Below are 17006 nucleotides of genomic sequence, written 5' to 3'. Positions count from 1 at the left end.
TATATATATATATATATATATATATATCAGTCTGGACTAAAAAGAGGTGTGACTTTTTAAATACTCAAATCATTGTTGACTCCTAAACATGAAAGAGTAGGAAGAGAACTCTCGGGATCAGATAATTCAAAGACTCTGAAATTTGAGCTTGATTCCTTGATCAGAAGGAAGTTTACAATACTTCCACAAGAATATGGAGAATGTATTTAGAAAATATAAAGAATATTGTAACAAATATTTGATGATCAGAAGAGAGAACTCTGTAAATATTAATAGTCTTATTAAGGTGTTTTTTGATTGGTTATTGGTTGTCATGTAGGAGCATGTTAGGAGTAAACTTGCCTATCTCACTGAAGTAATTTTTTTTTTCTGCTGTGAAATGCAGGTTGAAGACATACATTTATTAACACAGGGAAGCTTTAACAATTAAACTTATTCTACACCTTTCTAAAAGTGTCTGCCCTCAAAACAATGTTGTAGATGATAACTGCTTTGTCAGATGCCACTGTGAAATAAATGCAGAAGGATATACTACTAACTAATCCTGGGAGTACATGTCTTATGTGTATGGAAAATAACCACTGGCTACTTTAAACCACTGAGTTTTGCAGCACAATCTGGACTATTCTAACAGGTACACAAAATTAAACTGAAATTAAAATTGCTTTCACGATTTGTCAGTTCATCATTAAAGATTGTTTAATCATCAGAACCATCCATAACAAAGAAAAAGGATTAAGAAAAGTTTTTCTGTGTCATTGTCAAATACTTCTGCTTAATTCTTTGTATACATGTCAATGTCAAACATCATTTAAAACTCTATGTCAGAATTACAACGTTATTGTTCATGTAGGGCAGTTACAAATTGATTATATTGGATAATCTAACCATTGGATTTTTAACTCTTTAATGAATATTTAGTGAGTGCCTAATATATACTAAGATTTTAGCAAGTAAAGTGTGTGTGTGTGTGTGTGTGTGTATACTAGAGATTTAATCCACTTTAACACTGAGCTACATCCTCAGCCCTTTTTATTTTGAGATAAGAAGCTGTGGAGGGCTTCACTAAGTTGCTGATGCTGGCCTCAAACTTATGATCAGTTTACTTCAGCCTACAGAGTTGCTGGAATAAAAGGCATGTGCAACCATTTCTGGCTCTAGCAGGTAACATTCAGTGTAAAAAAAAAAAAAAGCATAAGAGATCTGATTTTAGATATATGAAGTTGAATCAATAGAATTATGAAATTTCTTAGAAAATGAAGTTCAGCTATGATGATGATTCTGGCTTGAAAAATTTTGTGACTATTGATGTCATTAATAGAGTGGAAGCAGTTCTTGGCCAAACACATATTGCATTTAGTTCTGTTTAATTTGAGCTTAGTTGAGACATCCATGCAGACATGTTAAATATCCAACTGTAGAAATAAGTTTGCAGGTATAAAAACAACTTGGCATTAAGAGTATACATTTTGGAATATGATATTAAGGATATGGCATTAATAATATCCTCCTTCTACATAAATAACTTATTTTTACACAGGATAACAAAGGTGATATAATGAATGTGATAGAGCTTCATATATCAGTTAATCTTCAAGCATTTTTCAAAATTTCAAACACACTAAAAGCTAAATGTTCATTGTTCTTTAAGATGAAAAATACTCTGAATTTAAGTGTTCAGAATGAATTCTTTTGTGAACATGCAATACGCACAGTTAAATTTGGAAAGTTACATGATCACTTTCAGTGGCTGACAATGTATAATAGCATTTATGAGAACACTGAGTCAATGAGGCAGAAATAATTGTAGCCTCTGTCTTTGTGGTTTCATGTCAAGCAGTCCATTAATAATATGAACTCTCCAAAGTTTATTTTCCTCTCTAATTATTTTTGCCGGGAGCTCCTTTCACATTGTCTGTACTTTAAAAATTGTAACATAAATCTTGGGGTAGGTAAGAAACACAAGACTATAACTTCAAAGTTTGAAGTGACCTTTTAAAATTTGGTTTCAAAATTTATTTTAAATCTGTATTTCTCAGGGTTGTAGGATATGAGTTTGCATATATATAAAAAATCTTAGCATTTTATAATATATAAATATTTAATAAATAAAAGTATATTTCAGCTTACACTCAGTAATGATTTCAAATAATCAATAATGTTTTACAACCAATGTTTAATGCTCTCTCAAGTGATATGCCCAATCTGGATGAACTATGGCCTTGTGCTGAGCTCTCTTTGTTTTAGCATCAAATTCATTAAGCAGTTCTTGTAATTTTCCAAAAAAATGAGCAGAGTGGTAGCAAACTTCCATGCTGCCTCTAGAAGTTTCCACCTAGATGATAATGTGTAACTTCCTGTCACATTTCACAGGACAATCAAGTCACATGACTATGCCTGAGTTCAACACAGTAAAGATACAAAATACTGCATCTAGGAGGATGTCTAGATAGGGATAACAAATATTTCAATAATTATAAATCTGTAAAAGTAAGCTAGGGCTCTCTGGAAAAACATATTTATTCAAAAATTAATGTGCTAAAATTAATTCACTATAACCATATAAGACATCCTGATTCTTCATTCAAAATCTATTAACTTATTTGCTTAGTTTTTAATAATCTGGTTTCTAAGAAAGATGTGAGATCCATAGTAGATAAGTGCAGGAACAAGTTCAAGAAATAAGAACCAACAGCTTTGAGAGTAAATACTCATCTTGGTAGAAGTGAATTGCTTCCAGATATGTATGTAAAAACATACAATGCCCTTCAAGTACTAAGGCTTAAAATGGAAATACTGTCTCTACTGTCCACATTCCACTAGTCAAAGTAAGTCAAAATGACAAGTCCAGCAACAGCAAGCATCTCTTCCTGAAGAAATGGGATGAGGATTAGAACAAATATTTACTAAAATTTATCAATTTGCAACAGTTCTTCAATTTCCCCAAAACCACTTAAATTACCTTTATCCACAAAGTAAAATAAGAAATATATTAGAGTGAGAAGAGTTTTCAGATTGGGTGAATTGAAAATATTTGATGTTTAAAGAAGTAGATATGTTCTACTTTTTAGAAAACTGATGTCTTTTCCCAAATGATGCTGTGTATGTTAGAATGGGGGTTACCTGAATCATTAGGGAAATTGATGACACATTTTATGATTTCACATATTTGTGTGTGTGTGTGTGTGTGTGTATAAAATTTGTACAGTGTCTTTTCTACCCTGCACTAAGTATTTTTTAGTTATATTTTCATAGCTCTGTATGTAATAATTTATATGTAATTTATCTTTCCATCTGTTCTTTCTGTGTTTTTGTAGACATTTTTTCTTCACTGTGTTTACTGTCAGTTTCTGGTTTACATATTATAATTACTCTTCCAAATGAATTTCTAATAGTTATTGTTTTTCATATTACTTAATTGTCATTCCTCTAAGCAGAATCAATAGCATTTTGGAGTTATCACTTAATTTTAGAAGTTTAAGAAAGTGGTCCAAACTTTTACAAAGAAGTGGTAGCACCATTGCCAGCTCTGAGTATTGTGGAATCTTAGCTCTTAACAGTACCACTCTTACTGTTACCAGCAAAGTCTTTGATTAATTTGACCAATTTTGAGATAAAAATCAAGGAGAGACAAGCAATAGCAACCAAATGAGATTTTATTGGAGTTTGTGCTTGAGCATAAGGGAAATAGTGCCCAGGTCAAGTGTTCCTGACTGGCTTTCCCAATGCACAAGGAGTAAAGATTAAAAAGCCAAAGAAGTGGGTTCATGCAGACTGACAGTCACTTGATGTGTATAATCTCAGGATTTTTGCACACATCTTGTCAGCTATTTGATCTGGCACCAGGGTTTTCACTTGAAGTGGAGATTTGCACACATGCATCAATTCATTCTGAACTAGACTCTTGACTCACAAAAGATGGTCAAGACACTCACTGCTGCTGCTCCAGAAATATTATATCTCAGTCATATCCTGGCAGGAGTTTCAGGACAGCATTGGGGAAGAATCAGGAGCTCCTGGATCTGGTCATTGGTGGAAAACATTTTTTTTCTTTTCTTTTCTTTTTTCTTTTTTTTGAAAGCAGCTTTTATTCGGTGTTATTAGGTTGGAAACCTTGGTAGGAGGGTCAGGGGGCCCTTCCTGCTCTAAATACAAGACAATTTTTCTCTAAAACAGACTTTATTTTGAATGTGAAAAAGCTTTTTCGTGTCCATGAAATGAAATATGAGATAAAGTAATAATGCACCAAATGTCAACTATAATCAGTTAAAATTTAAAAGTGAATTTTGGGGTCAACTAACAAGTACCATTTACCTTTCTATTTACTATTTTATGTTTCAATTTCCTCTGATGAAAAATTAACATTAATAAAGAGAGTTTTGGGGTGGCCAATGCAGAAATACTTATTTTTCCCATTTGTGTAATTAGTTGTGATTTATGAAAATGAATAAATTACTGTGATGCTAATTTGTCCTTTTTAAGTTGCTAAAATCTGGCTACAAAATAGAAGTTATTATGAATAAACTCCCTGATGAAGCCACTGGGACATCAATTTAACAATCAAAAGGTCTTATGTGCTCTGTTAATTATCATAGTCTCTTTGTGTTCTGAGTACAACTAAAGGACTGAAAGGGCAGATAAGCACAGTCTCGTGGCTAATTGAGTAGATGTCTGAATCAATTAGTGGTTAATTTTTTCTTAAGTTTTTGTCTAAAAGCGCTGTAGAAAGGGCAGATCTCAAAAACTCATTCAGATCAGAACTTTTCTGACATGAAATTTAAGAAAAAATTTGTTGGAAGTTTTAATACAATCCCATTCAACATGTAGGTTTCTTTCAGGAAAACATAATCTTAGCTTAAAGGAGTGCAGCTTTGAGGGGGAAAAAAAAGTCCTATATAGAATTAAAAGGTGGTCATTCAAATTATTATGATATAAAAAAATAGCATAGTATTCCATTTAAGAAAGATATTGCTAATCTGATTAATGAATGTGAATTTGTATACTCTTTTCACATGAATTTACATAAATTCATTGTTTACTTTTACAAAAGCTAAAATTTCATTATGTGCTTTGCAGAATACTAACTGTTGGCACACAATTTACAGTCACAGCAGGTCATTGTCCTCAAGATCCTTATAGGTTGAACAAATATAAAATAAGTTACCCTCATAAGGTGCCAAAGGAACACACACTAAATCCTTATTGAGAGGTTGTTGCTCATCAAATGTTTTCAAAATCTGGGAGCCCTTGAAAAAACTGATGGACAAATATTTGTTACTCTAGGAATAGCACAGGTTTTAGGCTACCCTCTTAGAAGAAGTAACATAAAAGTGATGAGTGAATAAATAACTGAGATAAAACGATGGAGTCTATTAAAATAAGTCATGTTTTAAAAAAAATAAGCATTAGATGTCAATCATAAAAATTGCAATTAAATACAAAGTGCAAAACATATAAATGTATATTACATTCTCTATAAACTAGTTTTCTAATATTTCCTAAAATGTTTTAGAGAAGAGTAATGATATAAAATATCAAAAATTTTTATATTTACAGAATTGTTCACATAAATGAGAATTAATATCATTGCCTAAGGCTTAAATCTTACAATTTTCTTATAAATTTTCTTATAAATTAACCACATAATTAAATAAATAAAAAATAATTCTCACAATTTGCTGAATCTTTGTAGTCTTATTAAGCCAAAGAATATGATAATTTTTATTTATTTATTCATTATTAGAATAAAATTAATAATATTAATAAGAATTGCCTGGCCAATTATTATATGCTTGACTATGCATTTTTCACTTAACTCTTCCATAATAGAGTTAAGGCTATCTTTTTTTTTTTTTTTTTTAAATATTTATTTATTTATTTATTTATTTATTTAGTTCTCGACAGACACAACATCTTTTGTTGGTATGTGGTGCTGAGGATCGAACCCGGGCCACACGCATGCCAGGCAAGGCTATCTTAATGTAGCACAAATAAGTAAAATACATGCTTGTATAATTATCATATATTTCATCAAGCTTCTATTCATATTCAGAGAAAAGATATATATTTTATTAAGTGATCAAATGAAAATAATCAGAGCTGGAGGATGTGAATTCCAATTTGAGAGTTTGATAAGAATAAAGCCAAAAAGTCAAAAACCACTATGATGGCTTCATCCATTTTATGGTAATATCATCTTCAAGAACTTTATAATTTAGATGAGTAAAATTTTCTTTTATTCATTTTTATACTTTAAAGAGGTAGTTTTAGTAAATTAAGACAAAAATTTGGTCAAACCATTATTCAGTTAAAGGATCCAAATACCATACCTTGAATGTATTTTAATGGACCTTTCAAATATTTAGCTGGAGATTTTAGTAACATAAACATGGGGCTTCTAAAGGTGATTTTTCACATGCTAAATCTGACAAACATTTCCTTCTATGCTACATAAATCAATTTCATGTTCTTATACTTCCTTGTGCATTATGTCATATTTTTAATTGCTAATTTCATGAGTTTTGAAGACAGAAACTGGATGTTTAGGACAGAGAAAATTGCAAAATATGTTTTAGAGATAAATCTTTGACTAAACTCATAAAATAACATAATTATTGATATCCATAAATATAATTTTTAAAAGATATGTTATTATTTGTAATGTATCAAGATGGCAAATTAGCAGTAATTAAAAGCTAAACAAACTAAATATGCTTACTTTATAAAAAGATTATTCCCTATTCATATTAAAATGTATTTCCTTCTTAAATGTATAGAAAAAAATTAACACTTTTTCTTATGTTTTCTCTTTTCCTTTTTCAGGTGACACAAAGAGCTACTATTCATGATGTTAAACAAAAGTTTCATAAAACATGTAAGTTCTACATATAATTTAGAATATGTATTTTTTTTTCAAAATAGCTCTAATTTATGTATAAAAATAAGTTAAATATTGTGATAGCAAGAGTTATAGAAATCATATTTTCGCAGGGAACTAAGAGTTAATTCTTCTTCACTGTAAATATTTTCACGTTTAACACAAATTTGTGCTTTATTCTTCAGCAATATATTTTTGTTTATTAGTATTATTTTATTTATTTCACCCATTTTACTTTATCATAAATTATTTCTTTTCATCATTTAAATTTATTTTATCCTAAAAGAATAAAAGTCATTAATTGACGTAAAGTATTTATATAAGCAAATATTTTATTCCATTATTTATACTGGTCAAATTTTTTCCACATAGAAATTCTTAATAGAAACATGCATATTTTATTACTTAATTTTATTTTTGTATTTGTTATTCTTTAATTTGTGTATTAGAGGTATTTTTTAAATTAATTTTTAAAAAATAAATGACAGCAGAATGCATTACAACTCTTTTTTTAATTTTTTTTAAAATTTTTTATTAGTTGCTCATGACAATACAATGATCTTGACATGTCATACATTTGATTCAAATGGGGTATGAATTCTAATTTTTCTATGTGTACAGGTTGCAGGATCACATTGGTTATATGGATATATATATATATATATATATATATAGCAATACTAGTGTCTATTGTCTTATTACACATATACAGCACAATTTTTCATATCTCTGGTTGTATATAAAATATGTTTACACCAATTCATGTCTTCATGCATGTACTTTGGATAATGATGTCCATCACATTCCACCATCCTTGGCTTAAATCTTACAAAGAATATGATAATTTTTATTTATTTATTCATTATTAGAATAAAATTAATAATATTAATAAGAATTGCCTGGTCCTAACCCTGTGCCCACTCCTTTTTATCCCCCCCCACCCTATCTAGAGTTATCTATTCCTCCCATGCTCCCCCTGCCTACCCTGTTATGAATCAGCCTTCTTATATCATAGAAAATATTCAGCATTTGTTTTTTGGGGATTGGCTAACTCCACTTAGCATTATCTTCTCCATTGCCATCCATTTACCTGTGAATGCCATTAATAACTATGATTACTTTCTGAACAGGGTTCATTACAATTTACTTAAAATATTTATATTTGGTATATTTTTTGTAGATTTTTGTTTTTATATCTTTTTAATGAAATTTATTGTAATCGTTAAACATTGTAAAAATGTCTGTAATTACTTGGAACCATGTTTTTTACTCACTTTATTTTTTGAGCACTTTTATTTTGTACAGAAAAAAATTAAATGGAAAATACAGACATTTTACAACTACTGATGACCCAACACATGCCTACTTTCTCCTGTTTTAAGTATCCCCCCCAAAAAAGTGGTGTATTTACTATCATTGATTATAATTTCAATCATAATGACAAAAATCACTGGGGTTAACTTATGGTGTTTATTTCATATTAGTTTTGCTAGAGAGCACTTAAAAAAATTGGGACTTTCTTGAACAATGCTTCTTTTGTAAAAACAATCTTGAAGTTGACAATTAAATGTATTAAGCCATTTAATAATATTGAAGAGAAAAATGACATTTCATTATTTTCTTTTAAGAAAAATATAGAATACATACAGTACGGAATACTTTCTGTAAATATAGCATCATCTCAGGAATAACGACTACTTCAGAGAAGGTAGAAGATTGTCATTAGCCTTCAAAAAAAGGCTCATATAACCAATGTAACAAAAAATTGTAAACATTTTGGGGAACAACTGTTTAGAATTTAGAATTGAAACAATATATGGGAAACATATATGGGAAGAAATAGAATTCTTTAAAAAATTCTTACATAATTTTAAATTCTTGAGGAGGCAAGTACTGATAATTTAAAAAAAGAGACAAAAATTAAAAAGAAAGAAAATAGCACAGCATTGTAATGAGATTAAAACTAAATACCAATAGAATAGAAGAAAAATGGACAGAACCACATAAATACAGTCATCTGATACTTGACAAAGGTGCCAAAATCATATATTGGAGAAAAGATACCCTTGTTATCAAATGATGCTAGGAAAAGAAGATATCTATATGTTCTAGGAAAATGAAACGTGAAAGATATCCCTATCTTTCACCCTCCACAGAAATCTATTCAAAGTGGATCAATGACCTACGAATTATGCCATAAATCTTTGTCAGCTACTCCTCCAATGGGGGATTATTTTCCAGAATATATAGATAACTCAAAAATCTTAATGGCAAATGTCGGAACCGCCCTCAGACAGGGGTTGGGGAGAATCGCTAGACCAGCTAGTGTCTCCGGGCGGAGCCAGAGGGTCAGTGTCCACAACCCGGCCAGCCACCCAGCCGAGATTACACAGCAACTGCACTTTAATTGCAGAGGGGGAGGACTTATATAGTGGAAGAAAGAAGAGAAGGGGTGGGCAAAGGCAGGAGCCAATCAGAGATATGTGTGCCCCTGTTGCTGGGGAGTTATTCTTTGTGTTTGTGGAAGCCATATCTTGGGACCTTTCAGGCACGAATGTGTAAATCATTTCCTCATTTCAATTTGCCACATACACTGAAATTCCACAAGATCAGAATCACAAGACTGTTTTTTCATACAGTTGTAGCTCTGTGGTAAACATAGGCCCCAACAGGCAAAAACAAGTAACTCCATCAATAAATGGGCAAAAGAACTAAACATTTTTTTTTAAAGAAGAATTACCTATGGCCAACAAATNGAGAAATATATATATTATATATTTATATATATATATATATATATATATATATATATATATATATATATATATATATATATATATATAAATATTCACTACATGTAGCAATCATGGAAATGCAAATCAAAACTATACTGAGATTTCATCTCACTCAATTACAATGGCAATCATAAGGAACACAAATAATAAGAAATAGTGGAGTAAAGGTACACTGTGACATTGTTGATAGATAGGACTACAAATTAGTACCACTTTGAAAAGCAGTTTTAGAATTCCTTGACAAATGGGGTATGGAACTCTTCTTTTGACCCAGTCATCCCACTCCTTGGTTTTTACCCAAAATAAATAAAATCAGAGTATAGTGTGTTAGAGACACATTAATGTTCATGGGAGCACAATTCACAATAGTGAATTTATGAATTCAGCCCAGGTGCCTATCAACAGAAGAATGGATAAAAGAAAATGTGGCATATATACAGAATGGAATTTTACTTAGCAATAAAAAAGAATGAAATTATGGCATTTGCTGGTAAATGGATGTAACTGGAGAACATCATGTTAAGTGAAGCAAACCCAAGCCAGAAACTCAAGAGTTAAATGTTTTCTTCCATGTTTGGAAACCATAATAAAATATGGAAGCAAAATGAGACAATAGAAGGGAGATCCATGGAGTAGAAGAAGGGGGTAGGGGTGAAGATTGCAAAAAAAGGAGAAACTGAGGAATAACATTAACCAAATTATGCTATGTACATATATGAATTTACCACAGTGAATTTCACTCTTATGTATATTCTAAAGCACCAACTTAAAATCAATCAATAAATATAAGGAAGACCAATAGATTAGATGAAGGGGAATAGAGAAAAAAAGAAGAGAAGGAAAAGAAAAAGTCCTGGAGACTGAAATGGAACAAATTGTATTCCGTGCATGAAGGAGCATGTCAAAATAAACCCTACTATTATGCACAACTATAATTAACTAACAAAATATTTTTAAAATAAAATAAAAAGACATTAAAAAATAAATTGATCTTGGATTGTAGAAATGAGAAGACATTTGAAAATGACTTCTTTTTAAACTGAAAGATCAAAAGATATAACAAAATGATTGCACTGTAAAAATTATGACAAGGTAATAAGTATATTTATTGTCTAAAAATGATACCTAAGTTTAATCTACTTTTTATGGTTTAAGTATTAGGTGTCCCCCAAAAGCTCTTGTGAGACATTTTATGAAAGTTTACAGGAGAAATTTATGAAAGTTTATTAGGTTATGAGAGTTTTAAGCTAATCAGTGCATTTATCCCCTAATAGGAATTAGCTGGATGGTTACTGTAGGCAGGTAGGGTCTGGCTGGAGGAAGAGTAATGGAGCTCTCTTAATCGGCTTTCTCATGGCCATGTCCTGAAGTGCTTTTCTTGAGCCAAGAGCAATGGAAACAGCTGTCTGCAGACTAATACCTCTGAAACTGTGAACCTGGAATAAACTTTTCCTCCTATAAAATTGTTCTTCTTAGCTATTTTGGTCACAGGGTCGAAAAGGGGGACTAAAAACATTATGTGTATGAACAATCACCTTAAAAGAAAACTATGGCTTATTTTATGATGGTATACACACATTACAGTTATGTAAAACCTTAAATACTTGATTGAGAATTTTGGTGTTTATGTGATTGGGGCCCATTTCTATTAATTAGAAAAAAAATGAAGCCAAGCAACATTTAGAAAATCTTAGAAATATCTGAATGCATAAACTTGCTAATTAAAAATTAGCAATAACATGGTTAGTTGCAATAGCTATAGTAAGACTTAAGGATTGGTTGACCATGATCATTTTCTTTTGCAGGCATAGTTTGAGACATTAAGACGCTTATTTAAACTCTGACCTTTATACTTTTTAAAAAATTCTCTTAACTTTGACAGTTATACAAATTTATTTAAAGGCTATAAATACTCAGGCATGGTGGTACAGATCTGTAATTCCAGCTACTAGGAGGCTGAGGCAGGAGGGCCCCAAGTCCCAAAATTAGCATATGCAAATTAAGGAGATCCTATCTTAAAAATTAAAAAAATGTTGAATATTTGGCTTAGTGGTAGAACACTACTGGGTTCAATCCCCCTATACCACAAAAAATAAATCATAAAATAAACTAGAAAAAGAGAAATAATTTTCAGCATTTTTTGCATTTATTATACTATCTTTCAAAATCTTACTGTTCTTTAGTTGTCATAAATGATAGAAACACAAAAGCATATTTTGCTGCACTACATTACAAAAAATATTTAAAAATCAATTCAGTTTTATATATTGTACTTAATATGCTTGCCAAAACATAAAAGACATTTAAAAATACTGCTAACATTAGAATCTGGGATGATTTGGACAATGGTAACTTTTTAAAAATTGTCTGTTCATTGTTTTAAGATCGTATATACTTAGCATATTTTAAAACAAAATAACATTAAATTCTAAAGCATATATAAAAGGAATAATCATACATATACAAAACCGCAATATCAAATTTTTAGAAACTTACTCCTAGAGTTTTTAACCCCTAATAGATTTTTTTTCTTTTGTTTTTTCTGACACTCTTCATTTTCAGGACTAATCTTATAAATAAATGAATAAATAAACAACTCTTATCATAATCCTGTGCTTTCAAACACTGTGTTTCCTGTCTTTTATCTCTAACCTTTGTTCCCTTAATTTTTCCTAAGTGATAGTGATCTTGATATTTTGTCTCTCTACAACTTCTCCAACATAAGCTTTACATTTCTTTAATTTTAGAGTTTATTTGGCTGTTATTTTTTCTACCACTTTACAATGATTATCTCAATGCTCGTCCAAGGTTAATAATTTTTAGTTCTTTGTTTTTGTAAGAATCACCATTTAGATGACTCTAAAGAAACAGAAATGAGGAAACCACACTCAATGTGTGTGTTGATAAGAAGGAAAGAGCAATGGCTTCCATGAAAGAGAAACAGCTATGAAATTCATCTTATGTTGTGCTTACACATGCAAACATGTAACTTCACCTATTTCTTTTTTTGTCCTCACTCAATGCTTCAAAAAATGCATGAAGTTACCTCTACTGGGACTACTCTGTTAGTCTTTCTTTATCTCTACACATGTGCCCCTTAACACTTGTAATTATCACTATTTTCCTTGTATCTTCAAATGTCTCTTAGAGATCTTTGGCAATCTTCACACAATGTCCCTGTATGTCCCTATTATTTCTCATCTTCTCATAAAAGTTGCACAGAATAAACATTATTCTAAAAACTGAGTGATCCTCCTGCCTCAGCCTCCTGAGTATCTGGCATTATACGCATGGGGCACTGCACCATGCTATTTATATATTTTGTATGATTAAAATAGTGTCAGAGCAGAGAAGATTTTGAAAAAGTAGAAAAGGTCACAGTATAAATAAGTCTCTTAAAGATTAAAACTGTGCTCATAAAAGACATTAATATGAGTGCAAAATAAATTCTTGAATCTTAAAGCTATTGAAACTAACCATGCTATGTTGTATTTTTCATTACCAATTATGCCCCTAGATATTTCTATAAAGGATTATGTGAGTCCAGGTGACACTGTGACACAAAATATGTGACTATATTCTAAAATTTCAATAAAGATTTAAAAATTTCATATTTATTTTTAATTACATATTCTAGAGCTGTCATATTATTGTTTCAGGTTATTCAAGTCAACTATTATCTCATTTATTTTCTATTTTAAATGTAATTTATCTTAATGTACAATATGTCTTTATTTGAATATGTTTAAAATAAAAAATAATGAATTTATAGATCCATTTGTCTTTTATTAGTAATGTATTATCACTTCAATGATTGTTTAGTGGGGATAAATACATAGTATAATTTAAACCATGGTTTTGAAGTTAGGTGAAATATAAAAAACAATGAGTATTTGAAGAATATTGCAATTCAATCTTTCTGAAATGGCAAATCATAACCTTTTGATATGATTCTTTAAATTATGTGAATAATTATATTTTGAAAACATATTAAAATTTGCACAGAACTAGCAAGATGAACCATGTGAGATTTTGATTCAAGTGAGTATATGTACCAAATACTAGTTTTCTTTATAGATAATGGTAAATACTGTGGAAAGTTTCTTGAGATTAAAATTGCAATATTCTTTTTATCAATTATTAAGTAACCTATGTTTTTTAGTGTTTTCAGATCATCTTTCTTTTAAAATTATCAAAATCATTTAGGATAAATAAAGAGTAAAGAAAGAAAGTCATTATAAATAAAACCACTATGTAGAAGAGTGTTTTACATATATTCTCCTCCCAAATTTTGTGTGAACTAGGCATATATATTTGTCAAAGTTAATTTAAAAAAAATGTGTGTTTAAGATGACAGAAGGAAACTGTGAAGTGTTAGGAATAAAGCAAGCTTTTGTCTTTTGATGTTAGTCTTGTTACTATTTATTTTTCTGTCCTCAGATCTATGAATTATTAGCATCCTTGTGCTCCTCAAACATTATCACTCAGATATTTACACAACTCTCTCAATTTTTGTAATCTTCTGGGGTTGGTAAAATGTTTTTTCATAGGACAATTTAGTTCCAAAATTGACAGGTTTAATCTTTACAAAACTGTCCCTCAATACTTCAAAATCAACATTCCTTATTCAAGCAAGTTTCTCTTTGTTAATTTTCTTATTTTCCACAAATGATTAAAACATTATTGTTTCTTGGTTTTTTAGACAGTTGAACTGCCTTTAGAAAATTGTTTATTGAATTTAAATTTTCTCCTAGGCAGAGTACTCTTATTAATTTTTCCATGTTTGCTCATGCTTTTTTATACCAGTTAATAAGATTACTTTATTTAAAAGAAACAGTTATCAAGACTTATGTACTTTCTTCCTATATGAGAATTGCCCTGAATATCCTAATTTATACTCTCATGTGTTTTTACATTTTAGAATGATTGTTAACATCAAATTTGAGCGTTGCCATCAAGTACTGTGCTTACAATACTGCATGTTCTAGTTTAGCTATTTTGCATTAACATTTTAAATAAGAGAAAATTTTATTAAATTTTATAAAACTCTTACTCATTGCCATGAACCTCCTAATATATTTCCATGTAGGAAATTTCTAAAATATCATGACAACCCTATAATCACTTAAGTACAATAATAATTTTCATTTAATGAATAAAATTCTTTAAACAAATTTGTAAAGCTTGCTCAAGATCACATAGCTAATAAAAGTCAGAGCTGTGATTTACACAGAGACAATATGTCTCTGTACCTGTCCTAAAACCAACTTCTATTACCTCTTTTACTATTTTCTATTTGTCACCAATTTTAGATGTCCAAACAATACTGGTTATTTTATTGGGGAAAAGCTATCATTAGTTCTCAAATTTAAACCAGGAACTAGAAAGTTCATTTTAGGAAATGTGTAATGAATAAGAATAATGTAAATCTAATCACAGTTCACAATGAGTTATTCGTTACTACGTTAAGAGCACAGGGATGCTAGTAATTCGTAAAACCAGCTGTCAGTAGAAATAAGGAACAATGCAAATATGCCTCGAACTTGCTAATGTAATCTTTTCCTGTGAGACTAGCGGCATATGAGCCAATGTAAAAAGTCAATGGATGATGAGCAATTGCAATGTAATTTGTACACTGACTCTGTGTCAAAAAAATAAGTTTCTGAAAGAAAAAGCAAAATCATTTTTTCCATGAATTCTTTGTTATCTATTGGTTGACAACACCATAAAAGTTTCAACATTTATTATCTATTGGATTACTTGTCTCTGCAGTTCCTGTAAAGAACCATGGGAAGAAAAGCAAGGGAAAAACAATGAAATTAATTTTAACCACACAAAGGGATATACAATTTATTAAGGCAGTTAAAAAGCGTATAAATCTTTGCCAAGGGCTAGGGGATATAAAAAATACTAAACTTTGAAAGTTTAAAGACTAGTAATTCAGGACAAAGATAGCAGAACAGAAAGATTTATCACACATAGTATGGAATAATGGGTGTTCTCTAGTGTTCTTCCACACTGGGGGAGACTTTTACCCAAGAATCTCCTGATTTCTCACCAAAAATAAGTTAGAAAACTGGTTTATGCAACCAAAGAAAGAAGTGACAAAAGAATTTGAATACTATTAAATCAAATTGTACCTAATATTTTCTCTCATGGTTTATTCAGCAAGAGAAATGATTACCCTCATCGAAAATTTAGATGGAAAAAGGGGATAAGTTAACAAGTTATTTATGTTTATTCTTTGCAACTGTTATGATTACATTTTGTGAAAACTATGGGGAAAATGATTATTCTAGGAACTTTCTAGGAACATAAAAGGTTCATTAATACCTTTTAGCTAGTTGGTAGTAATAACAACTCTTTTGATACTATATATAAATTTGAAGATTGCAATAAATTAACAAAAAATTTAGCATTGATGCTCTGGTCATCGAAGAAATCTAAACAAGTGTGCCTACTGAACACAAAGAAAACAAATTCCATTCTTCTTTTTTCTCTTCCGCAGCTGGTCACAGCAAAAGAAATCCATTAGGTAGTTGAATCCTCAGTGAACATGAAACTTTTTCAGAAAAAAAGTTTTCAGGAATTGCATTTTATCAATTTAAAATTAAACAGAGATTCTATTCTTTATTTGGCATACTTCATAAGTTCTTTATATAATTTATATAGCATACTGTTAATTTTTCTTCAATTTTATACAAGAGGAGTATCATAATTTTGTCACTCAGTAGCTATAATTGACCAAATTTTATTTTATATTATTTTTATTGCAACTGGACCTTGCCTTATTGGATCTACTTTAAAATACTGATCATATTTATATTACCATAAAATTTTGTTGTATATTCATGTACATATTTTTATATTATATTGCAATATAAATTGGTACTCATTTAAATGGGAAGAATTCTAGTATCTGATTATTTTGTATTTGCTATATTTTTCCTTTTTTACACAAACAATAATATTCTAGAATATATTACTAAAGCCTTTGTCAAAATTATGAAATTTTTATTTTATATTAGGATTATTAATGTTACTCTTTGTAGTCATATGGTCACAGGTTTTCTCTTGATTCTTGTAGGCATTTGTCAGAATATTTCAAAGTAACAATTCTTTTACATTAATTAAAAATGTGTAAATTTAAAACAAGAAATTCTGAGGAAAGTAGTTTCCTAACTTACAAATTTCAGGGAAATCAATGATTTATTTACTTCTATAGTTCTAAGTTGCACTAAAAAATATCTAAAATGTGTATCATCTACCAGTATAATATCAAGGTCTGTAAATTTGGTGAAAAATATCCTTGAGACAAGGCTACATTTCAAATC

General features: G+C 29.9%; 1 protein-coding gene across 3 annotated transcripts in view; it reads left to right on the top strand.

Annotated features, from left to right (window-relative positions):
• The window catches only part of Tecrl (trans-2,3-enoyl-CoA reductase like), a 99714-nt gene that overhangs the window by 12604 nt on the left and 70104 nt on the right, over positions 1-17006 (top strand). For all 3 annotated transcript variants that reach the window (XM_048784577.1, XM_015482145.2, XM_048784576.1), the window contains exon 2: positions 6823-6874. In XM_048784577.1, coding sequence (XP_048640534.1) covers positions 6823-6874 — 52 coding nt within the window. The remainder of the gene's footprint in view (positions 1-6822; positions 6875-17006) is intronic.

The sequence above is a fragment of the Marmota marmota genome, unplaced genomic scaffold (assembly GCF_001458135.2).
Source record: "Marmota marmota marmota unplaced genomic scaffold, marMar, whole genome shotgun sequence".
In the NCBI taxonomy this organism is placed as follows: Eukaryota; Metazoa; Chordata; class Mammalia; order Rodentia; family Sciuridae; genus Marmota; species Marmota marmota.
Note: the sequence above shows the minus strand (reverse complement) of the source record. Positions and strands in the feature narration are given on the sequence as shown.